The sequence below is a fragment of the Leuresthes tenuis genome, unplaced genomic scaffold (assembly GCF_036924035.1).
Source record: "Leuresthes tenuis unplaced genomic scaffold, fLeuTen1.0.hap1 SCAF_19, whole genome shotgun sequence".
Taxonomy (NCBI): Eukaryota; Metazoa; Chordata; class Actinopteri; order Atheriniformes; family Atherinopsidae; genus Leuresthes; species Leuresthes tenuis.
The window spans coordinates 9,318,462-9,343,445 of record NW_027325373.1 but is presented as its reverse complement, the minus strand read 5'-3'; the positions used below and the strand labels follow the sequence as shown (position 1 = coordinate 9,343,445).

The 24,984-nt window shown below is 38.9% G+C and overlaps 1 protein-coding gene across 5 annotated transcripts in view; it reads left to right on the top strand.

Annotated features, from left to right (window-relative positions):
- rimbp2a (RIMS binding protein 2a) overlaps positions 1 to 24,984 on the top strand; it is a 59,014-nt gene that overhangs the window by 19,832 nt on the left and 14,198 nt on the right. For all 5 annotated transcript variants that reach the window (XM_072372074.1, XM_072372072.1, XM_072372075.1 and 2 more), the window contains 9 exons: positions 11,398 to 11,487; positions 13,583 to 13,705; positions 16,784 to 16,888; positions 17,913 to 17,963; positions 20,767 to 20,971; positions 21,983 to 22,140; positions 22,356 to 22,435; positions 22,553 to 22,662; positions 23,954 to 24,763. In XM_072372074.1, the coding sequence (XP_072228175.1) occupies positions 11,398 to 11,487; positions 13,583 to 13,705; positions 16,784 to 16,888; positions 17,913 to 17,963; positions 20,767 to 20,971; positions 21,983 to 22,140; positions 22,356 to 22,435; positions 22,553 to 22,662; positions 23,954 to 24,763 (1,732 nt within the window). The remainder of the gene's footprint in view (positions 1 to 11,397; positions 11,488 to 13,582; positions 13,706 to 16,783; positions 16,889 to 17,912; positions 17,964 to 20,766; positions 20,972 to 21,982; positions 22,141 to 22,355; positions 22,436 to 22,552; positions 22,663 to 23,953; positions 24,764 to 24,984) is intronic.

Below are 24,984 nucleotides of genomic sequence, written 5' to 3'. Positions count from 1 at the left end.
TCTTTTACCTTAGGGTTTTGAATGCACATGGCATTCGACTACAGTAACAAAATATTTAATGTAGCAATTCCATGCTATGAAGGTTAAAATGATCAAATTTAGCTAAAACAGAAAGGTATAACTCAACTGCAAGGCATTCTTGGTAATTTCAGATTGTGATGCTGACTTGCCAACTTTTTCCTTTATACATGAAATTATCATTAATTAGCATGGTTTGGTTTTGACCACAACATGAAGCACCATTTTACAGTCTAGATTTTAACTTATGTATAAGTTAAAGTTAAATAAATATAAACTAAAAACAAAAACTTCTTGTCACATCTCATTGTCATCATTTTGTGCTTAGAAGCAATAATTTCATGCACATTGCGCAAATTTGCACCTCGTTGATGACGAGAATTGACAAAGCTTTTATCTGGCGATATGTTTAAACTAGAGATTAATCACAAAGTTATCACTGCAGTGCTCACCGCTCTGTAATTTCAAAATCCCCCTTGGATGTGCCAGTTGTCATGAATACAGAAAACAAGTGTTTCTGCATGTTTATTCAGGGTATGCCTTCATGATGCTGGAAAAGATGACTGTGTAGGTGGGTGACACCAAAGCAGAAATACTGTATGTCAAAGGAGATGGAAAGAACTGGTGCTGTGCTCGGCATGCCTAGACAACTCTGCATAATAAGTTCATTTCAAAGTATTCTTTGTTTTGTATGACTAGCATCACTCTCCTTTTTTTGTCTATAATATTTTGTCTTTTCTTTTCTTTGTGCCCTGCAAAGATACACCAGCAGCAACAGCTAAAAAACCCCAAAGAACAAACAAACAACAACAAAAAAACATGTTCTACATGTGAAAACAAGATTGTCCTAATCTTGCTCCTCTTACACCATTCTATCCATTTTCTTTTTCTTCTGCTTCTTCATCTGCATGTATCACACTGGTTGGCTGTGCAAACTGAATTTCAGTCAGATGCCAGGGGGCAAGAAGGAAAGAGTAAGAAGAGGGATGATATAGAAAATTAAACATGTGTTTTCAGTCTCATGACTGATTTTCTCTTCTGCTCCTCTCTTGAGATTAACAAGGAGCCTGGCAGCCAAATGACACCCAAACATGCAGGCACTGCAATAATCCCTGTGACAATTTTGGATGGGAGAGGTGGCACGTATCAGTAGCATAGGCTCTTAAACCAACATACAGGCACAAGGTTCTCATTAATAAACCCCTGTGTACTTAATGTACACACAGACACATATTTCAACATTTATTCCAGATTACCTGGCTTTAGACATACCCCTAAACTACCTCTCATTCACCCTGCAAGTTTAAATGTTAAATGCATCAGGCCTTTGATTGCAGTGCTTGTTTGCAGACTTAGATTTGTGCAGTTCAAAGGGCATCAGATATGTTGCATGCAATACTTTGTTGCTACTTTTTTATCATCCTGACTCATACCTGAAGGAGAACTGTTTCTATAGCAACCCCATCACTCCTCCCCTCACCCCCACCGCTGTTGTATACGCGTGAATGTGAACACATGGCTGAATATGAATGAGTGCTGAATTTATTGGTTGTATACGCTCCATAAGCATTGTCACTTAGCTGATGGGAGAGCAGAGATAGAAACAATAAGAGAACGTTTCCCTCCTCACGTTTCTTGGTGGCTTTTCAAGACACACAGAAGTTATGTTAAAGGAAAGACACAAAGCTCCACAGAAGGAGATGGCAAAAGAAGACGGGTGGGGTAGGGAAGAGGTGAGAAGAGGAAGAGAAGGCATATCAGTTGAAAATGGATGTCTGATTGAAGTCTAAATTCAGATTTGGTTCAAGAGAGGTTAACGAATTATGTCATGCTGAGAGAATATTTGCTTCTCTTTAAATAGTAAGTGGATGTAAATGAATGTTAAGCAGTAATTCACCTGCACAATGTATTAACTCATCTACTCAGAATTTATGTATCTGCTCAGGTTAACTAATCACATCTGAGGAAATCAAACATATGCATGTTATTTCATTCTGGAGTCTAATTTCTAATGTGTTTCATTCAAACCCTCGGATAATATCTCCAAAATTCTTGTAGACCTTGAATGAGTGAAAAAAAAAGTTATTTTATATGTTTAACATGTTTATAGCAGCTTAAAAGGCTCTTTCAAAAACTTAATTTGCTTTTGTATTACTCCATGATCCCAGCATGACAGTACGAGCCTACCTGAGTCTTTTGGCAACGGAGCATGGCATGCTGGTAATAGCCTGTTAATTCCACATCACTGACTGTCTCCCAGTGCCTCCAGTAATTGTTTGTTTTAGATCCTCCATCCAAAATTCCCCCCTTTCTCATCCTCTTTAACCTTGCTTCTTTCCTGATTATTATTTTCTCACTCAGTCAGTCACTCTCCATTCTGCTAAATAACTATTTGATTATCTTCTCCAACCAAAACTGTTTCTGTCTTGTGCTTCTATCATTGGCTACATCTTACTCCACTCAGCTCTTCTCTCTTCTCTCATCTAGTCCCTAGTGTTTTGTGTCTGGAATGGCTTGAATGATTAGGACAGAAGCCTGCAGTGGACTGAACACCAAGGGCAAGTAGATGAAAAGAGGAGAAGGGGGGAGAGAGAAGTACACAATGTCAGAAAGGCAAGCCTGTTCAGATACAGATGACATGACAGGACCTGTGCTCTTGTAACTGTCACCTATTGCTCTCTGCTACTGAGTATTGGTCTGTGGAGACCTGTGAATTGCTCCTATTCACTGTGCTGTGTTAGACAAGGCTCTATGGAATTCTTCATGTTTGAATTATGGAATTAAAGCAGCTTCAGATAATTCAAACAGAACCTCAAGGTTTTTTTCGTTCCCCCATTTTTATTTTTTTAATGTTTCTTTGATCTGACACTTAAAACAGCTGTGACTTGGCAGAGTACAATTCAAGTTTTAAGTCTGAAAATGTACCCATACAGCACTTTTCAAAACAGCAATATTAAATTAGTTAAATACACTCTTATAGCTCTCTCTCACAGTTCTTCACAATGAATGAAAATAGAGAAAAAAATCAGTCAAGAAAACCATTGTATATAATAGTATTTTTTCAAAGTTTGAAGGTAAAGACAGCTTGTTTGGACATTCAATAAATAATTATTTTCAAACATGAGGGACTTTCTTTTAATGCAGCATATGGGCACAGCAGCTCAGACATGTACTCAAGAGCTCCACTGTGTAGTGCACGATGGGTAGAAGCTACAATATTATAATGGTCTCTGTGCTCCTCTGGCAATGGAAGGAGGCCAGCATTAGCGTAACATTCTCCCTGTGCTTTGTCTTTGTTTGGTCTGCAGCATTTCCAAGCATCTGTTGAAAAAAGTTTTGCAATTTATCTTACATATATAGTGAGTACTTCCAGGGCAGGCTATTATGGAAATATTTACATGCGTAAAGAGTTCAGACTTTAAACCTACAAACAAACAATTGTAAGTAAACCTCCGATACAGCTATGCAAGAGTGTTTCAAGTGTACTGTACATTTAACTGTGCAATGAGGTCAGACGTAAATTATTTAGCACTTGTGCAGTATGTTTTGCTCCAGATTGGGGTCATGTTAGTGTGTATCTGTGGATGTTGTATGTTTATGTCTAATGAAGAAGACATTGACAATGCATGCACGTCTAGAAGTTACCTATTTCCTATTTCTTTTGTATGGCTGAGGTAGTTTATGGATCTTTGCATGCTTTAGCGTTTGTATGCTGGCTTGTCCGTGTGTGTTTGTGCGCGAGGGTCCATCCAAGCGTCATGTGAGCACGAAGGTCCATCGAAGCACATGTAATTCCTAACCAGCTCGTGGGCTCCTCATTAGCATTACTCTGATTTCCCACAGAACTTAATTTCCTGCCCCCTGATATCCTCAGTTTTGGCTTAGGGGAACAGTAAGTTCTCCTTGCATCAAATGTGTTATGACATCAGTGTGACTTGAAGCTTTGCTGCCCATGTCAGTGGGACCTAATGTCATTTTCACTATCGGCTCTAACATTTTGCACTTACAAGCACACATTAACTTCAGCATGCACACTACCATGCCCTAATATTTACCATTTATATGAGCCATTTGTATTCTTAAGGGACGCCAGTATTTTGCCCTGCAGAGCTTTGCATTGTACAAAGTGCTTTGCATATCAAGTTAACACGAGCACTCACTTTCTCCCAGCTGACATGCAGTGAACTTTTAAGATTTTGTAATCAACTTTAGGGATTTACATTTTCACTTTATCCTTGTTCTTTAATAGTTTTTCATAAGAATAGTGTCTTTATTTTGGACAAATTGCAGAAAATAATCTATAATGCTCACCAGAAGTTTCTAAAACTGGACACATCATATTCGGTTGTCATATTTTGTTTTAACAAACAGTAAAGAGTTCAAAGGTGTCACGGTGTGTCAAATTCAATCAAAGCAAAAGAAGAAATGATCTAAGTTTGGAAATTGCAGATTGTGTTGGTTGAAATTGACCCCTATTGAGAATAATGTCAGTTAATCCTTATCCTCCCTCAGATGGTGATAAACCTGCAATGGATGTGAGAAAATTAATTTGACCAAATAATCTATACAACATATAAGCAACAGGCAGTATTACAAAATGTTGGCTGGGTCTAAAGAGTTAAGAGAGCAGCAACGAAGGAGGTTAAATAGTGAAGTGAATGAGTATGTGCCCCACGTTGAGAAGTTAATCTCTCCTGATGGCAGCTCAGGCCTCTCCCTGCCTCTCCTCTTTCTTCTCCCTTAAAAAAAAATCTGAGTTGTCTCCTGCTCTGTCAGTCAGGCTGCAGAGGTCATGTGTGTGTAAAACACAAAACAGTTTGTGGCTTAGAGGTTCTCTTTATATAAGCAAAGATATTTGTCTTTGCAACCGTCATTCTTAAAAAAAAAAAAAAAAAAAAAGAAAAAAAAGTATGAGTATGTGCATTTATTATTTTTAATAAAGATTTTATGTGTGCATTTTGGCTGCCACATTGACCTGATGCATTTTTTGCCTGTGACTGTGTAGGCAGGGTTTCTATTCAAGCTCCAGTTCATCCACATTATTAAATCTGCAGGAGTGAGTCACACACTTTATACTCAGAGATTTTCCTCAGAACTGTTTACATATTCGTAGGCAACAAGGGGTTCCCTCAGAGTATGTTCTAGAACGTTTGGTTTAAATTAATCTGTGGATGTGCTTATTATTAGTGATAGTTCGTGCCACATTTAAACTTTTTGAATGTTTAGGACTCAGATGAAAGGCCTGAAAAACTGCGGTAGCAGACAAGCTTAAGGCTAATGTATGCCTGATGATGTTATGCAACTCTCTACAGCTCGTGTGAAGTCACAAATACACAAACACACACACACACACACATTTCCATTCACGCTTCATTGTACTGGTATTAACCACTGCCATCTGCGTCCAGTTTACCCATTGTAGAAACTGCCTCTGGGGTCTTATGACTGTGACATATATGTGTGTGTCCAAACGTGAACTACAGTGCACACACGGCCCAGCATCTAAACTAGATAAACCACTCATTTATGTTTTATGAATGAGGCACCTGTGGAGAGACATTAATAGCATAGGCTGGAGGACTGTCAGCAGATAATGCTTTGACACAACAAGGGGAATATTTTAATAGGACGTAATGAATAATCCATTGATGACATTATGGCAACAGTTTGCATGAATGCTATTTCAGGCAGCATAAAGAAAAGAGGAACAGTGCTGAAGAATGAAGCCCACGTATGAAGTGCCAGTTTTTCCCGCCTGGTGTCATGCCTGTGTCGTAAAGCAAATGTAATGCGTGGCATTAACAGTATTATAAACAATTAATCTCAAAATGCTCCTGAAACTCAGTACAGTCAGCCAAGGAGGCCAATATTTGGCTGAAGATCAAGTGGACTTGAAGTCACACACTCCTGTAAAAAGATAGATGTCTTATAAGCCCTTCAGAGGACAAACTCTGTATAATATATAGCATCTTATATTCTGCAGTGTAGACCTCGCTAATGGTATGCAATAAATCCTCTGAAAATGTCCCGGATTTTCATAAACAATACCTAAGTGGGGATGCACAGTGTCCATTTGCAACCCTCCTAAAATTGCCATCAACTCTGACAGTGTGCCCTCTTTTCATCAAGATAGTTGTCTTATTCATCTTTTAAGGTTAAATCCCCCTTCTCCAGTCAGTTGTACATTTCTTTTTTTTCATATCAAATGTCCTTCAGATGTATTTGTGCTAATAAGCTTATGTCTATCACATTACTACATTTGAGTCACGGGAATAGATGCTGAATCAGTGGACATGAGTTTTATGAAAAGCAACAGTTTACATTTTCAAAACTTCTGCTGTGTGTATAAAAACTTTAAATCTTATTTTATTACATCATAATTGGAAGACAGAATAAGTGAAATAATCAATCCACAGGGAAATGAACACATGCAAAATGATGTTAGGACTTTTATAAGAATGTAACGTCACATCACTATATATTTTCTGCCTTCAGCAGTGGCCCCAGCACACACTGTTTGATTCTATTTTCTTTTTTTTTTCTGGGATATTCACAGCACTCCTATGGAAAGAGTCATAGGCAACAATATTTCAGTTTTCCTCTTTCACATAAAAAAACACACATGCACCTTATAATACAAGGGCAATTAATTCCTCTTCCATTATTTGTGCAGTGTTGTTTCTAAGGACTGCACACAAACTCATTGAACTGGATTTAGGTCCAGTAATTAAGATTTCCAAATAAGCTGCCACAGAAATTAGCTAGAATAGAAATTTGATCATAAACCCAAAGCTATCTGAAAAGCATGGCTTTCTGAGAAAAGTAGTTTATCACTTGCAAGTTGCTTAGCTAAATAGCTAAATGACTATATGTTAATCTAAATTTACTATTTTTGACTGGAGTCACGGAGGCCAGCCTTACACAGATGGACTCAGAGTGAGTTGCAGCTGTCATGCGGAGTGGTGTCTCTTCTCATTGGCAGGTTGGTGCTCCTGTCAGTAAATGTCTTATTTTGGTACTGCGCTCACTTTTGCTGCTTTGAGAGTGTCCACTCGGCTGATATGTTTAGATCACTGCCTATCAAAACTGAATCCAGTGAAAATCTATGTCTACTGTGTAGTCATTTGACACGATTATATTCAATTCTGTTGCTGAGAAAAGCCAAGCATTAATTTGTGTTGATGGATTGTTTTGTCCATAAATTTGTTGAAAATGGGGCTAACATGGATTCTTTAATGGACCTAAGCTGAAGAGCTGTCCATGGTCCTGACTGCTACGGCCGATAGACAGAGCTGACCAGGATTTTCTTGTAACAGCTGTTAGCGCTAATAGTCCACACTCTAATCATATGTAGAGAACAATGTTTGACAGACAGGGACATACTCAGCTGTTTGGCAATGTTGTATGCACACACAAACACACACTCACAGGTACACAAATCGACTATAGTCTCTATTATACCACTCACCACAGTAAAGTTTTCATTTGAAACTCAATTTCAGTAGGAGTCTGGGTTGAATATAAATGGTCTGATTGATAGTTCAGATTGTAATATAACTTATCATGTATTTATTGTTGTATAGTCTTTATGAAGTTTGTGCCATAAGTAGTTTGTGATTTTGCTGGCGCTCACACAACAGATGTTGTTGGTGTCTTCCCACCCATGGTTAACTGGAACAAAATGTTTCCTACGTGACATCTAATTAATGACAATCCTCCTGGGGAAACAGTAGCAATCCTCTACCCACAAGAAGCTCATTTAGAGTCATCAGCAGCCGTCCCATAAATCTCATTTTTAAAAGGATTTTTCTTTTTAAAGGATTTCATCTTTCGTCAATTTGTCATCATAACAACATTGTCTACTTACATATTCTTTCAAATGTTACAATGTTATATTTCATATGATCATGTAATCCAGAACACCTATTTATAAATCCTGGAAATTGAAGATCCTTGTAATGTCTGAAGTCTTTTAAAGGACAACTGAATCTTCCAATTAATTTCCATCGATGGCTCTTTTATTCATAACTGAAATATCCACAGCTTAAAAGAACGAATATCTCCTGAAATAGATTCAAATCAAATTAGTCCTTGCAAATCCAGCACATTCATGATTTGATGCCCAAAAACATCAGTGAGGACAGAATTACATTCATGTTCGATTAATTACGCTGCCTATGCTCTGTGATAAATACAAAAAAAAAGATTGTTGTTTTCTCTTCATACATATGTTTCTTGGCCAAATTAAAGTTGAAATTAAAAATTAAAGCCAAATTGAATCGGAAATATATTACTTTTATTTCATCTGCCAGACTCATTGCATAAGTGTTTTGTAATTTCATTATCAATCATATCAAACAAATAATATAGTGTCAAGATGCTTATAACACAGCCTGTCAGAATATTGTTTTGGTTTAAAGACTAATGAAAGCGCTTGCATGGCTGGAAAGAGCCAGATAATCCTGCCTTTTCCCAGTCTTTATGCTAAACCACCCCATTCCTAGACCATTACTTGATATAACTATTTGAAGTTTTGCCAGCTGCACATAAGTTACAAATTGATTATGTATGTGTACCAATGCTACTACAGTAATGTTTACATTTTACTCATTGAGAAAATGCTATAAACATTTGGATTTGAATTAAGACACTATAGTCCACTATAAGGATGCTCAAAATATTTGTGGACCCTCAAAGCTTGTTGAAAGGTTGTCTACAGTGAGCAGAACCAGGCTAACAGCCTAATTGTTGTTTTTTGTGAGAGGATGATAATCATAGAGGTGATGAAAGGGAAAGTTTTTGCATCTGTGTGTGTGTGTATTTGTAAAGATATAGATTGCGAGAGAAGAGGAAGGAAGCCAGAGGTTGTCAGAGTGAATTAGACATTAGTGGTGTTGAGATCTCTCCTCCTAGCTTGTTCACTCTCTCTGCACGCACATATTGATCTCAAATTTCACAACCATGCAAAGATTCACACATGGGCTCTTCTCTTTGAAATCGTCTTTGTGTTGTTTTTTCTTAAGAAAAAGGCAAATTAGCCCTCACTTTCTACATTCAAACCAGATTTCTTTGTTGATTCTTGCATATTGAAGGTCTAAATTGGCACAAAAATGTGTGTGTCCCTTGGCTTCGCAGTATAGCAGTGTTTACAAGATGTTACAGAGTGTTAAGTAGAGCTGTGAATGTGTGATTTTCTGGAAGTGAGAGGAAGTGGAGAGGCAGACATCATTCATGCAGCACATAAAAAGAAGGCTGTAAAAGGTCATTCATTTTTTTCCCCACTGTTCTTTATGTTTCTCTTTTTTTGTTTTTGTACTCTCTGTTACTACCACCGCTGAACTTTGTTTTACCTGAAAAGATGACAGGTTGAGCAACACAAAGTTTAGAGTTTCACTGAGGCACCCAGGCTCCTTAGGCAGTGCTTCCTGTTTTCTTTTGATCACATCCATCTTCCCAGTTATCTACAAATCCTTTATAACCCCCTTCATCCTGCTTCTATAAGATGTCAACTATAAGGCCGTGTCTTGGGTTGCCAGTGCAGAGGATGACTGCAGCTGACACCTTGTGATTTGTCATGTCTTCTCAATTAACAGTTAAAGGCAGGAGCAGGAACAAGTTCACTTCCAGCTGCTGCTGACTGGGTGTGGCTCAGTCCACTGAAAATTATGTAGTCTACAGTGTTGTGGTGTGGTGAAAGACTTAGACAATGAAAGCAGCAGGTAACTTACTCGTGTCCATTTCTTCATGCCCTTGTCTGTTCTCTATCTTGGCTTGATTGTGTCTTTCTTTGACATCCATGGCTGCCTCTCTGCGTGCACACAAAGAGATGAATGAGTCTGGCTGGCCCCTCACTTGGTCTGTTATTTTCTCTCCTTGTCTTTGCTAGGGATTATTGAGTTCCTCAAATACAGTGATAAATTTGATCATAAGCTTCTGAGCGGCACAATATTGTCTTGTGCAAAGGTTGACAGATAAATATTTTACTCCCTTTTTGCCTGACTATATAACAGTTTGGTTCAGGTGAGCATAATACATTTATGCATGCAGTGCATTTATGTCATGGTGTTGTAATATTTCACAGAGTGCAGCTCCTCTGTGATTTTTTGCTGCTGAAATAGGTGAAAAAAGTAGAAGGAGACTACTCTTCTCTCTCTTAGTTGTGAGGTTTTAGAATTCATTTTGTAAATCTTTAACATGTCATCTTCCAGACCAGTAACACTTTCAAGTTCAAGTTGGTACGTGGCACTGGCACCAATAAAAAATGCATAACAATAGTAATACAAAAATGAATTGTTTTTAAATTTTATTCATTGCCTGCTTTATAGGAAATTTTATCAATGAAAACTTTTGTAAAAAAAAATAGCAAAGAAATTAGAAAAACTGAGCTTTGTGTTTGTATTTATTGGTAATGTTTTATATGAACAAAAACATGACACCCTGCTGCATTGTCCTTCCAGTGCTATCAGACAGATAAAAGCCATCATGAGCTCCTGTTGCTTCTTGTTTCAAGGTGATTAGAGGAAAGGCCTGACTGCAATTTTAAATGACTTCCCCACATTTTAACGTTTGGATCAGAATGACAATCAACACGATGAAGTGCTGTGAAGTGCCGGGATATGGCCAGTCACAGGAAAATCACTCTGGAATGCTCGGAGCTGTGAGAGGAGCAGAGCTTTGCCCTACTTTGAGTGTGGCATAATTATGTAATGCTTGAGTACCTGCAGCACCAACGGCATGACATCTTCTGACTGTGAATGTGGACTGTGGAGAAAGCAGACAGGAACTGCACACCTCTTTTCAATCCTTTTTATGTGGCCTGCAATTTAATCTCATCTTGAGCTGGAGCGGTTTCACTTGCATAATGCACCTATTTGCTTATTTAGCATTCAACTGACACTGTCACTTGTGTTAGATCTTTTACTTTTTGTTTCTGTTTTACCTAAAACATCTTCTCACTTCCTGTTGCTTTTTATATCGTTCAGGTTTTCTTTCTCGGCTCCCTTACTCTCACCTATCTCTTTCTCGATCTTCTTCTTTGCGTTCTCTTGTCTTTTTCAGTTCTCCTCCTCCGCTGCCAGTGCCATGTACCAAATGGAGGGTGACAGTATGCAGCTGTGGATTTTGTCCTCCAGACAGCATCTTAGAGAAAAGCTTATCCACACACACACACACACACACACAGACACACAAACAGACGAAGGGAGGGATCGGCACTAACCTGAGTCTTTCATCTGTCTCTTATATAATAGCCTTAAGATGGAGTTGCTCTGTGTGGTTTGCATATATTATGCAGTCAGACATAAAGTCGTTGAATGAGAAAGATGTATCATAACATGACAAGGCAATAAACTCTTTCTTTTCACTCTCTCTTCCCTTCAGAAAGGAAAGCTCCATGCTGCCTTCCAGGAGAAAAATCGTCTGAACCTTGAGCTGATCAGCCACCACCTGAAAGCATCAAAGTATGACCAGGTAAGGCATTCACATGGTGTGCAAATCATGTATTGCAAAGACACACTCATACAAACAAAGTCAGACTGACACATACGTGAAGACTGATGATCAATGAATCACCAGATGATGCTCAACGGGAAAATCTATCTAATTTTGCAGTATAAATGATGCAGCGGGTACACATCACACACAATGTCTTATAAATGGCTCAGTGATATGTTGGAACCTGCTTCATCTCCACAGATCAATACACCTGTATTTGTGTTATTTTCATCAGTTTACCTACTATATAATCCCCCCCTCCCTTCATGTTTGCTTTTTACACAAAATGCACACATGTGGTATTGATGTAACGTCTTCCAGCTTTGACACATAATTCATTATTTCTACATTTCGTCTTCGTTGTGTTTCTTTGCCGAGGCAGTCTACCTAGTCTTTAGGTTTTACACATGCGCGTAACAACACGCACACAGACCCCCTAGAGGAGAGACAGTGACCGTCTGTGATTGTAGGCGATTAGCTGCCCTGGCGCTAATAGTGACTTTCACAGAGGGGCCAGATTTGACACGTGTCCAGTTGCTCTGTTCAGAGCTCTTGCTCTAAAAATGATGCCATCTGTGCCCCAACAAGGTGGGCACAGAGATGAAAAGAAAGTGGGTCTGAAGCATGTCCTGTGCTGCCAGATATACAGTATGAACAAGTGTGGCTGGCTTGCAAAAGCAGTCATGGCAAAGACACAGCCAGAATGTACTGGACTGTGCATAGACAGGAGATATTGAAAGAAGCAAAAGAGAACGACAGAAACCGAGAGTGCGAAATGAAGAACCAAAGCGGTGGTGATATCATCAGAGAATTTAATCATACAAAATAAACTGCACTTGCCTTGAAGGATCTTTGTGAGCATTCAGGAGAATTAACCAATATAGCTGGATTTTTTGAGCAGTATTAAAAGAATATGAAGACTAAAGTTTCCTTGTGTAAGATTTATTGCCACATTGGCAGAAATGCATTATTATATTTATAACTATTTTCATAGATGTAGAACTGCTTGAAAACAAGAGTCATTGTGATTTTAGTACCTTGTAGTAGTAATTTACAGTAAAGTTACCAGGGGTTGGCCTCCTTTCTGCTCAACCATGTTGCCATGTAACTACTGTAGCCTTGAAGGGACAAACTAAACACTGACTGTAGTGAAGCCCTTTTATGGTAAGCCTGAAGGGAGGTTGAGGGAATTCAGATAATTGCAGTTTGTTTGGCGAGATGTCACTACATCCAGCACACTGGACCTATAAGCCTCATACAGTTAATATTTATTTTTTATTCTAATTTATTGGGCTTGTTTTGGGTGCAGCCATAACAAATTTGCCCATTTTTGGTAATCTTGTCAATAATCTTAAGAGTTTGAGGACACAGCAGATATATTTTCCAGAACACATCCTAAATGATCAAATGAAAATGTTAAAGAAAGAATATTTATCCTCACTAACACATGGTTTTATTATCACTGCTCTAAACTCTTGCTCTTGTCATGAATCCAATAAAACAAATGCTCTAATTTTTTTGCAGCAGGTTTCTAGCACTCTGGCTGAGTGATCTTATCTCCTATTGTGGACTCCTCTGTTTTATTAATTGTTGCAAAGGAGGGTGAATGGCTGTGGGACGGTTAAGCCCAATCTCACGAGGCCACCTTTAGACGGACCAGCTCAAGGCTTCTGACTGATGTCAAAATGAAAAGCAAAATGCTCAAGTCAGCAGCTCTGTCTCATCAAGGCTAAATGGAAAAGTGATGATTAATTTCCCCTCAGATTGTGAACTCTAAATCAACCCTCCAGCTAACAAGGGAAGAAAAAAAAGCTGCCTCTATTCATAAATGTAAAAAGGAAGTCCACTCCACAAAGCAAGTCTTGTAAAAAATGTATGCATGTTTTTCACTTTAAAAAAAATAAAAAAAAACAAATCAGAAAGATGGCTACATTTTAAAGCTCCTCACGTAAAACAGGGATGAATGATAAGATATTACATTTCTTCAGTTTGTCTTATATTCATTTTGTTAACAATCCACATCTCTGATTACTCTTGCACTTTCCTCCATTTGTGATTCATGTCCCTGCAGGTGCAATCTGACTATGACCAGCTGAGACAAACCTTTGCTGTAGTGAGCCAGGAGCGAGACGTGGCCCAGCAGCAGAGGAGCCAACTCCAGGCCAAAGTGGATAAGTTGGAACAGGCTCTGAAGGTCTGATATCATATTAAACCCTAAATAAAAATACCACTGTAGTTCTTCAATGCATTCACAGCGCACTCTTTTAAGTTAGAGCAATCTAAAGTGGATTCATCTGTGCAAATTAGGATCAATTATTTGTCATGGGAGAAAACCTACGAGTGCATTTGCAACAGACGAGCAGAAACCAAGAATTTCCGTTTGAAATGAATAAAAAAACAACAACTTTAGTTTCCCACTTTTCTTAAAGAAATTAAATGTAAATACTTGCAATCATGAATCCATCATGTGCATGTGATTGGATTGAAATTTTATTGAAGAGGCCATTGAGCAATGTCTCTGATACACCTAACACATGCACTGATGGGTAAACCTGGGAATTGTGATGGCTCAAGCCTAAACCAGTCTTCTGTTTTTGGCTCGTGCCAGTCATCATATTTAGAAAAAAAAACTGAGCCCGGTTTTTGCTGGCTGCTTTGGAAATAATCCCTCATCCACGAGTTTGTTTTTAAAGAAAACTTAAGAAGGAACATATGAGTTGAAGTATGACTTGTTTCAAAGAGAAGCTCTTTTTTCATTGCGCTCATGTCTGCCAATAGTAATCAGACACAGTCTCACTGTGATGCGAGAGGCATTCCCATTACAATTCCTCGCCTCCCTGCATCTCCTATCGATTGTCTGTTTGTCAGGATATTCGAGAGAGAAATGTACCCATATGAGAAAAACTGACCCGCTCCTCGATGCAGCAATGAAAGGTTTGTCACTTTCTCATTGAGCATTGATTATGAAGACAAAGAGACTGCTAAGAGAAAATGATGGGGTAATGTGGGTGGATAAAGCAGAGATGGTGGAAACAACATGAAAAAAATGGAGACGTGTTTTTTATTTGATAATAAAAAATGTTTTCCAGTCAAAATGAAATGAAATGCAGTTCTCATCAATCTTGTCTCTAAAGTTATTTTATCTGGTAACAAAAGCCTTTTTGTCACGTGTGAATGAAGTTGGAATAGTTTTTCTTATTACTGCTCCATGAACAAGACTTGAGCTAATTTTGTTCTCGACTTTGTTTCACAACTCTGACAGAAGTCAGATGCCTATTTCTGAGTCTGATTAAAAGTAAATACATCGAGTGCTCACAGATCACTGCCTACTGACCAGCTTTGGAAACATTACTGACTAGTACCATATGACTGTTAAACATAGTTCACTTTCAAAAAAGATAAATACAGATTGCAGAATAGTGTCTGTGCTTGGTTTGGAAGGTTGTCTGTTGTGTTTGTTCACCATTTACGATGAGCTTGCTCTTTTCTTCAAGTAGATGAAACCATCCCTCGCAAGACAATGTTGATATTAGCTACAAACAAATATGTCATACAAAGTTTGGATAATTCTCCTTTGTGAACAGTTTTATTTAAAAAAGATTTGGCATGGATTAGTCCCACTCCTAACATTCCTACTCCATTAGGAGAGAGTCATTTGGCTTCTACTCCCAACAAATGCAATTGCTTTAGAAGATTTTTGTCCACGTGACACCAAGTCTTAAGCTCCCAAAGCAAGCATCAGGTCCAGTCTCAAATCCTTGACAAGAATTTCCAGTCAACTTCCAAAACTTCTGTAGCATAATTGCAGTCAATCATATTTCTTAGATTCTATTCTAGCTACCTGCACTTTATGTGTAATATTGTATCAAAAAAGAAACACTACATACATTAATTTGACGGCAATGATTGATTTCCTTCCACACACAGTGTAAAATCATTATAAAAATGTTATGCCATGTGACAGTCTTAGTCTCAATACTCAAAGCCTTCCCTTGCTTGAGAGTGACCATCACAAATAGGACCTTTCTATGATTTCATGTTGCACCTCTACATGTACTCAGGGCTCTGCTGAGGATAAGGTTAGTAGTACAGAAGGTTGTTTCAGGGACAGTAGATGAAAGAAAACAAATAAAATCAAGCTCTCCAGGGGGGCTTCTCATTACAGTACAACAAACATGCGATCACTGGGTGTTTTTGTTAAAAAGATTTAGGTGAGAACACTTGGGCCATACCTACAAAAACACAAGGCTTAAAAGAAAGGTATTTTTCTTTTACTAGGTTTCTGGTGACAGCCTCTCAGCCACTCCATTCTTCTGCAGCTTAGAGTTTTTCTGATGATGCAAAGTGGTGGCTGTCTGCTCAGGACACCTCGAAGTCACTCTGGGAAGTAAAAAGCTTGTCTTTCTTTCAAGGAAGACAGAACACGTGGTAAAAAAAAAAGAAAGAAAAGATGTCTGAGCTTTCTAAGCTGTCTTTTCCTCAAAAACTTGAGGAAAAATCAACTCAGTCTCTGCAAGATGTGACAGCTGGTTGGGACTTTGTGGAGAGATACGATGTAGTCATGACTCGAATAATTTCGCAAAGGAAAGATTTGGGATCAGTGTGGGTGACAATGCATGACAGCTTTATTTCCGTCAGATATGAATATAGAGTAAGGGATGTGACAGAGACTTTACACGAGTAGGAATAATGTGTTAATTACAGATCTTTAGGATTGCTGTTAGGAATATTTTGACACTGTCGGAGAGAAGCAGCTGGCTTCCCTCTGCTTCCAGTTTTTGAAGCTTAACTGAGTGGCTGCTTGAGGTAGCATTGTTTTCAGTCCAAGGATAGTTGAGTGATATCAATAATCGCATCTCATTCTTGGAAACCATTCAGTTCAATAGCTTTATTTAATCTGTGAGGCTTAGCTGATACTTTGCTTCAAATAGTGGGATTCATGATAATCAAGCCGATGCACCAGAGCTTTTGCTTTGGCAACTTTTCAAACATTTTTTTCCAACTAACATTAGAATGCTGAGTTCCTAACTGAAATTTAGGCAGACTGGATACAGTTCCCTCAACAGCAGAGGTTGGTGGCCTGCCCACTGCAGAGTACACCCACCTTCTTGTGCCAGGGATACAAAAAAGCAGCATTCTGGTAACAGTTGAGGCTTGTAAAATCTGGCTCTCCGTCATCATCCGTACAGAAAGGCTGTAGCTGGATAATTCTCAGGAGAAATGTTTAGAAATCATTGAATAACACGCTTCATCTTTTTTTTTCTCTTACCAGCATATGCATGAAGCTGTAAAGTTGAAGCAGCAGTTGCAGACAGAGCATGAGCAAGCCTTGGTGGCCCTTCATACCAAGCAGAAGGAGATCAATCAGCTGCAAAAGGTATGGCCAAAAGTATAAAAGAAAAAATAGAAATGGGTCCTTACAAACGTCTTTTTTTCCCCACTGACACAGATCTTCAATAGGTTATTGATTTTGAGCAGTGACTTCATGCCAATGTGGCTTGTTCAGTTATTGAAGTGTCAGTTGCCAGTTGATGCTGACTCACCTTCACAGAATCACTGCTTCTGTAGCAGAAACATAAGGACCTCAGCAAATTGTCCTCAAATTGGCAGATTTTTATCAGAAATGCAGGTTCAGTGTCAATATCTTTGATCATGTGATGTCGTCCTAGTTGTCATTAGATTTCTACAATCTGTGAGTATCTTTCAGTGTGCAGACATGACATTTTACCAGATATTTTTTTCCTCACTTAAAAAGTAAAGCATTTCAAATATCACAAGGGGAGAGACTGATTTAAATGCTATGGACCTTTTTCAGGTGTTCATCTCTAATCTGTATATTCACAATCTCTCAGGTGACACTTATAAGAGCATATCTTTTTAAACCATTGATTTTCTTCATGCTTTCTCTTGTTGCAGCATATCTTGTTCACTCTATTACACAGCTCATCAAAGAGTCTATTTAGCTTTATTCGTAATCATCAAAATATCTGGATTAGACGCAGACCTTTTTCAGGTTTTCATAAAACCTTTTTCATAAAAAAACGAGTTCTTTCAACTTGGTCTGTACCAGCTTTTTGTCGAGGCTAAATCATTTTTTGTTTAAACAGTCATTAACAGGCAAAATGATGCAGATGGCATAAAACAGAGCCAAATTGATTAGTTCTGTAACAAAGGGTTGTTACATTTTCAAGACTTGTATCCACTAGAACAGCCACTACTGGGACTATAACATAGCCTAAAATAGATCAGTTACTCTTCATCGGAGCTGAGCTGTGATGAACCAATGAGCTTCATCCATGGCACTGTGTTGACATTATGTCAGCTTTGTGCTGTCTATTTGAGCTCAGGAACTGTGACCACAGTGTCAGCTGTCACTGTGTTTTTCTGTGTGTTCCCTGCAGGAGTGGGTTCAAATTGACCAGGAGCATGAGGAAGCAGTACACCTGTTAGAGGTACGGTAACATGAATCAACAAAGATACTAACTCAGCTTCATATCAGTGCTACATTCCTTAAATGTGGTTGTTTTCATACATTTTTCAAGATGGTTTATTCATGATAAGATTAGTTTTTATCATTAAACAAAGAAATACAGCTGAGTTTGGGACAATACACAGTTTTATACCATACAACAATATCCACTATGTCGACTCAGCTAGATCGCGATGACATGTTTTGAGCTAAATGCTAAAATCAGTCTTTTAATGTTTTGTCATGCAGATGTTTTGCAAGCCTGAATCTTTTCTTTTTCCTCCGCCAAAAATATTTCAACATTTCTTAAACATGTGCTCATTACACAATTGAGGACTGTCATTAGGTTTGCAGATAACTGAAACAAACTAATGCATTCAATAATTCAAGGTATCACCAAAATGCAGCAGGATTTATCCTCAGGGGATCGTTAATGTTAATATGTGATTTAATTGAAATATTTCAATTTCTATCTGTCCCAAAGTTGTGCATTAACCAACTCTATCTTCCCCGGAGCCCTGCCACAAAAAGGTTTAAAACAGTAGCTCCTTATTAATCAAATACATGCATCAGCCAGACTGCAGACTGCAGCCTGCACACCCACACACCTTTTAATGATCTAAGGTGAATGTGCCTCTGCTGAGGCTGAAGCTTTACTGAACTATGTTGAGAATTACCTCAAAATTAAATAAAAAAAGTAATTCTCATACACCAGTATCCCCTTGATGGCTGCACTAAGGCCAACAAGGGATTTAGAGAAAAACCTTGTCCAAAGGGGATTTTGACTGAGATTTGACCTTCATTCCCCTTCAAACAGCACTATTTACCAAAAGTCTCCATCCAAAATGAAAAACATAACCAAAAGGGCACAGGTTCAAAGCTAAGTGCATATACAGGAAACAAGTGGTGCACACTTGCATTATTGTTTTCAGAAGCACTTGTGTTGACAAACCAGAGGTATAAGCTGTCATGCTCTCAACTTCTCTGGCACTGACACGTGATCTCATTTCACGGGCAAAGCAATTTACTCACTTTACTAGGCAACAGAGAAAATTCTGTCATTACTGTCCAGCAACATCCAGTTCACTTTCAAAACTGAAAGCGACTGGTTCTGTGTTGGATTATGTAGTAGAGATCTTCGTAGTTAATGCTGATGCCTTTTTTCTTCAGCTTAGATGGAAAATGATTATGTTCATATGTGCAAACATGTACATTTTCTTGTTAATAAGATTTAATTTACCTTTTTAAGTTTGTCTGATTTAGTATCCATGATAGCAAAGATCAGTACATATCATGACCTCAAACCAATGAGTTGTCGGCACACAGTCCAAAAACACCTTGTACCCAGTCCACACAGCAACAGGTTACCTGTAGAAAACCTTTGCCCTGGTCAGCAATAAAATTTAAAAAAAAAAAGACTAATTTCCAGATGTTTCTGCAGTGACACAGGTGATGTGGTGTTGATCACAGCTGGAGGTGTATACCATCTACCTGTGAATAAATGTTGAAACAATGTGTACTTTTTTTTTCAAAACTCAATACCAGTTGGTGAGTCATGCACGAGAGCATTCAAACAGTAGTTTTGTGTGGGCATTCCCACCTTATCCTCTCTCCTGTAGCTTTTCTGTCATGTTGCTGTGTAAATTACTCTCACTTCTAACTAGTTTCTAGTGGCAGTCTCACTCATCCTACAGCTGCACCTGTGCTGACCCTTTTCCTCATATCAAATAGTTGACCTATGGTGTTTCATCACAACCTTTTAAGATGTGTGTCACCGCCTCATCCGCTGGAAATTATCTTCTAATTTTAACCTAAATCCCTTTGTGATAATGGGTCACAGACTCCTTTGAGAGGGTTCAAGTGGGGTCATGTTATTATCTACCCAAAGCCCTTTAATGCGATTTTACTGAGCAAGCATACTGAGTTTGGCTCAGACAAACAGTTTGGTCAGAGAAATTAAAACTCCTCATTCAGGGAGTTAGTTCTCATCTTACAGTACAAATACACTGACTCAGTCCCTTTCACGGGCCTGTTTCTCTTCACTAACAAAAAAAATCATCTCTACAGGAGGAAAACTATTGCTGCATCCCCTGTAGAAGCGAACAAACTAACAAACAAACCTTTTTGTTATCCATCTTCTATTAATTTGAGCTTGTTAGGCCTTTTCAGTTTGACAAAAATATGAATGTCATTTATTTCAGTGATCTTTGCATTAACTAGTTGAGTGTATGAAATAGTGTTGTTATGAATTCCTTGCCCCATCTTTAACATATTCTAATGTTCACTTCTATCATCAATATGTTTTGTCGTTTAATTATTTTTCTTTACTTAATTTTTTCTTTTTTTTTCTTTTGTCCAACTGAAACAATATTGACAGAATTCTTCAGATATTCACTTCACTCCCATATTACTTGTTATCTCCTTCACAAGTCAGCAAAGCTCTAATGGTATTCTTTAAAAACAATTTTAGGATGTCTGGTAGGATTAACTCTTTGCAGTGCTCAAGCTTAGCTTGAAAATTAAGCTATGTTGTATATCATCAGATGACTCTACACTGCACGTGGCTGCAATATACCCACCAAAGCTCAGGAAGTGTTTGTTAGGGATCCTTTTGTAATTTGTGTCTGAATAAATGAATTTAAATAGGCTATTCATTAGAGTACCCATATCTATACAATTACATGTGATGAATTTCCACTTTTAACCTCTCAGGATTTCTTTTTTCTTTTGCTTCCACTGTCTCCTCCTGCTGATCACCTTTCTGCTCTTTCCCTTATCTGTCAAAGGTCAAAGTTTGTGACCTGGAGCAAAAATGCAGGGGTCACAGTGAACACTTCCACCAGCTTTCCAAAGAGTTGCTGAATTTCCGTTTGCAATCAGAGCCTGTAAAGATCCTTGAACATAATCACCCCTCCACATCCCAGAGCCCATCTTCAACAGAGAAGAAACTCTCACAAGTCACTGTTGGATTTGAAGCCCAAGCTAAGAGAGGTGTGTCAGTGATCTCACTTTAAGGTCATATTTTTTGATTCTTTGAAGTTTTCACATGACCTAAACTAACAGAAAGACCATGGAAAAACATTGTCACTGAACACAGTCCTACGTTTCTACATCCAGAAATGTAGGCTAAAACTGTATTACGCAAGGAAGAAGCCATATATCAACTATTTGTACAAAATCTGCTATGTCCTCAGTGCACATTTACATTTCAGATTTTAAAAAAAGTGATACGTGCAAAAGCCAGCATCTGTGATGGTAGGGGGCTGCACCAGTGCTTATGATACGGGTGACTTGCATATGTGTGAAGGTGTCGTTGATGCAGAGGTGTATTTTGAAATTTTGAATAGAAATAATCTGCCATCAAGGCTACGACTTAACCCAAGAGTTTTACTGTTATTTCAGCAGAGCAATGCCGAACTGCATCATGTATTTCTGTACATATATAAGTTGGTCATTGGAGACACTGAACATAAGTTATTTACTTGTGTCTTTCAAATAAAAGTTTTTGTTGCATTTCAGAATACTTCCAAACTTCTCTGGAAATGATGTTTTTAAGCCCCAGCTCACACAGCAACAGAATCAGTTCATCCCTAACCAGAAGTAGACAACATTAATAAAGATACTACCTAAATGTAATCAGTATCTAGCCTAACTGATCACAGGCTTGATGCGTATGTATGTGAGTTTACACATTAGTATTCTAACGGCTTATTGTGCAACCTGCAGGGCCTGCAGATACACCCATATTATCAATGTAGATTTATATAGTCATGGACAGACAAAAGGTTTTGAAGTACTGGAAATTCCATTTTAATCTTTCTCTTCACTTAAAATAAAACCCACTGCAGATTTTGTGCTAATGCATGGAGTAGTTTTTGACATGAGGATTGTTAACTATACTATCTTTTAAACAGATGAGCAATAGGTTTGCAATGGGCAGCAAATGGTAGCAGAGTTAATAACACTTGCTTTTTATTTGCTATTTGAATCCCTGTCTCTCAGGTGATGAGAGTGTGGCAAACACGCCCCCTCTGATCTCTCGGTTCTTGCCCAGCACACCGCAGACTGGAGACAGTAAACCACCAGAACTGCTGTCTGTCAAATTTAGCACCGTGACAACGGACCACCTCAGAAGCCCTCGACAGCTTTCCCCATCAGAGGTGTGTCTGAGTGACACTACATCAGTATATATCATCACATTTATATTTAGGGCATGTATAAGTTATCATGTCTTTAAGATATTTTATCCTTGTTGCATCTCACCTTCAAACTTATTTAATCAAAGTTTGTAACAGAATACCTAGCTAATTCTTTAATGTTCTTGATTACTAGTAACTATCAATATCAATGGTAATTACTTCTAATTAATCTATAGATGGAGGATGAGGCCAGCCCATCACCCAGGTCCAAACCTCGCTACACAGGCCAGGTCCGGCTTTGCACTGCCCGTTACAGGTAAATGACACAAGCACCAAGATTTTCATGTTGATCTAACTGCACTTAGTATCAAAATTAAACATATATATATTTACAAGTGAATGCAACTAATTATTCTTTCTTTTCTCCATTAAGTTATAACCCTTATGATGGACCAAATGAGCATCCTGAAGCAGAGCTCCCCCTTGTGGCTGGAAAATATCTGTATGTGTATGGAAACATGGATGATGACGGCTTCTATGAAGGTGAGAAATAAGATGAAACCGTGAAGCTTTGTTTGAAGTTGCCCTTCTTAAATGACAAATATCTGAACGATGTCGCACAATTTTTTCATAGGAGGTTTTCTTTGTTGTATTGTTTGATTTAGATGAGAATGCCAGACAGACAAGACACACAAAACACAAAACGTGCGCATCATTATGATCTGTTATCAAAATGACACAAAAATGCCAAACGGTGTGCGTCAGCTCACATTTATCTTTCAGTGAAGTACTTGTAATTAGAGTTTTACTGTTTTGCATCTGAATTCCCAGAACCCTCTTGCTGTCACCATATCTAAGGACTACTGAACATTATGTCATTTTGTATGTCTGCATCCTGTATGTAAGACATGTATTGCAAGTTGTTTCTACCTTTCCTTTCCCTGACACCATAATTTCTGTAAACACAGCTATAACGAGGCTCTTGGTTGACATGCTACTCTCATACTGAACATGTCCACCTTTCGCCTGTGTTCATCCCCTGACCTCATCTTTGTGAGTCTGTGTCACCAGGGAAACTCTCTGCATACTTTCTTATAACTGCTGATTGGGGTGACTCTCTTTCTAATCTCTTTAGAATTATGAAGGCTTCTCCATCAGTGGCAATCCTAATCCCCCTAGCTAGCAATCATGAAGCCAGCACAGCCTGTCGCAGTCACAGTGGTACTCAGCTGCAGTGATTCATTAGCTGTGGGCGGTCAGATTGCACGGCATTGTGGAGGAGCTCTGTATTTACCACACAGGAGGGAGACATGGGCCTCAGACCAAGCTGTTGACAAGATGGGACCTTAGTCCCTTTTAGTATGATGACTAATCCAGCGGGGCTCAGTTTAATCAGCACACACAAATAACACACACTTACACATAGACACATGAAGAGATGCATGCAGATGGTCTTAAGGTCTCTTAGACCTCGGTGGAAAAGAGGATTGAAAGACAAGATGATAGGGAGGTTTGTTTAAGAGAAACTTTTCCTTTCCATGAATTGACTGCTGCAGCTACATGCTCTTGGGTGTTCCTCAAAATGTTCAAAAGCACTAAATCAGTGCTCCTCCTGCCTTTGTCTTGTTGTTAGCCACAAGAGAGGCCTAATTTTCACAATTACAGGCGACACAGTGGGATGCTGTGTTTTCCTAAAGGGACATTTGTTGAATGGCTGTATCTAGCATTGGGGATTTTGTCATCAACCTGCACATGAAGCAGCAAGTGGAAAAAAAAGAAAAAAAGTTTAGTTTATTTCTTTATATTTGTGTCTCTGCTTATGGTTGTATCACAGGGGAGCTGCTGGATGGCCAAAGAGGACTTGTTCCTTCCAACTTTGTGGAATTTGTCCAAGACAAAGAAAAACCTTGTGGGGAAGGAGGGGAAGATCTGGGCCCAATGGACCACACACCCTTGGCCTTGATGGCAGCAGATGGAGTTGCCTCACAAGATGGCCTGCTGGGCTCAAGTAACGCCTTGGTTCCATATAGCAATGGGACTGGGGGGCCATTGGATCCCGAAGACTTAGCTGAAGATGTTGTGCCTTACCCCCGTAAAATCACCTTGATAAAGCAGCTGGCACGGAGTGTTATTGTGTCCTGGGAGCCTCCAGTAGTGCCTTTAGGCTGGGGGAACATCTCTGGTTACAATGTTTTAGTAGACGGGGAGCATCGTGCCAGTCTACCATACAGTGGCCGGACCAAGTGTTTGCTTGAAAAGCTGGACCTGGACGGCTGCGTTTATCGGGTGTCAGTGCAGGCTGCCACCGACAGGGGCTTGTCAGATGAGCTGCGCTGCACCTTGCTGGTGGGAGCCAACGTGGTGGTGGCGCCATGCGGTCTGCGGGTGGATGACATCCAGCGCGACACTGCTGAGCTCTCTTGGTTGCCTAGCAACAGTAACTATGGTCACACTGTGTTCTTAGATGGAGTGGAGCATGCAGTGGTAAAGCCAGGAAGGTATAGACTACGCTTCCTCAACCTGAAGCCTCTTACAGTGTACAAAGTGTCAGTAGTGGCACAGCCCCACCAGGTACCATGGCAACTGCCACTGGAACAAAGAGAGAGAAAAGAAGCTGGGGTGGAGTTTTGCACTCAGGCAGCAGGTAAGAAACACTCATATACAAACTCATATTTGATCAAACAATATTAATAATATTAAGTTCAAAGCTGACCATTTATTTTACATGTTTATAACCATCCTGTTGTTAGGTTCGGAGTTTTCAGACTGCTGTTTATTTCAATACATTGTGAAGCCAACACTGATATTAAACAGAAAAAGGATTTTTTGATTATTCTTCTGTGCTTTAGAGAAGTACGGTACCAC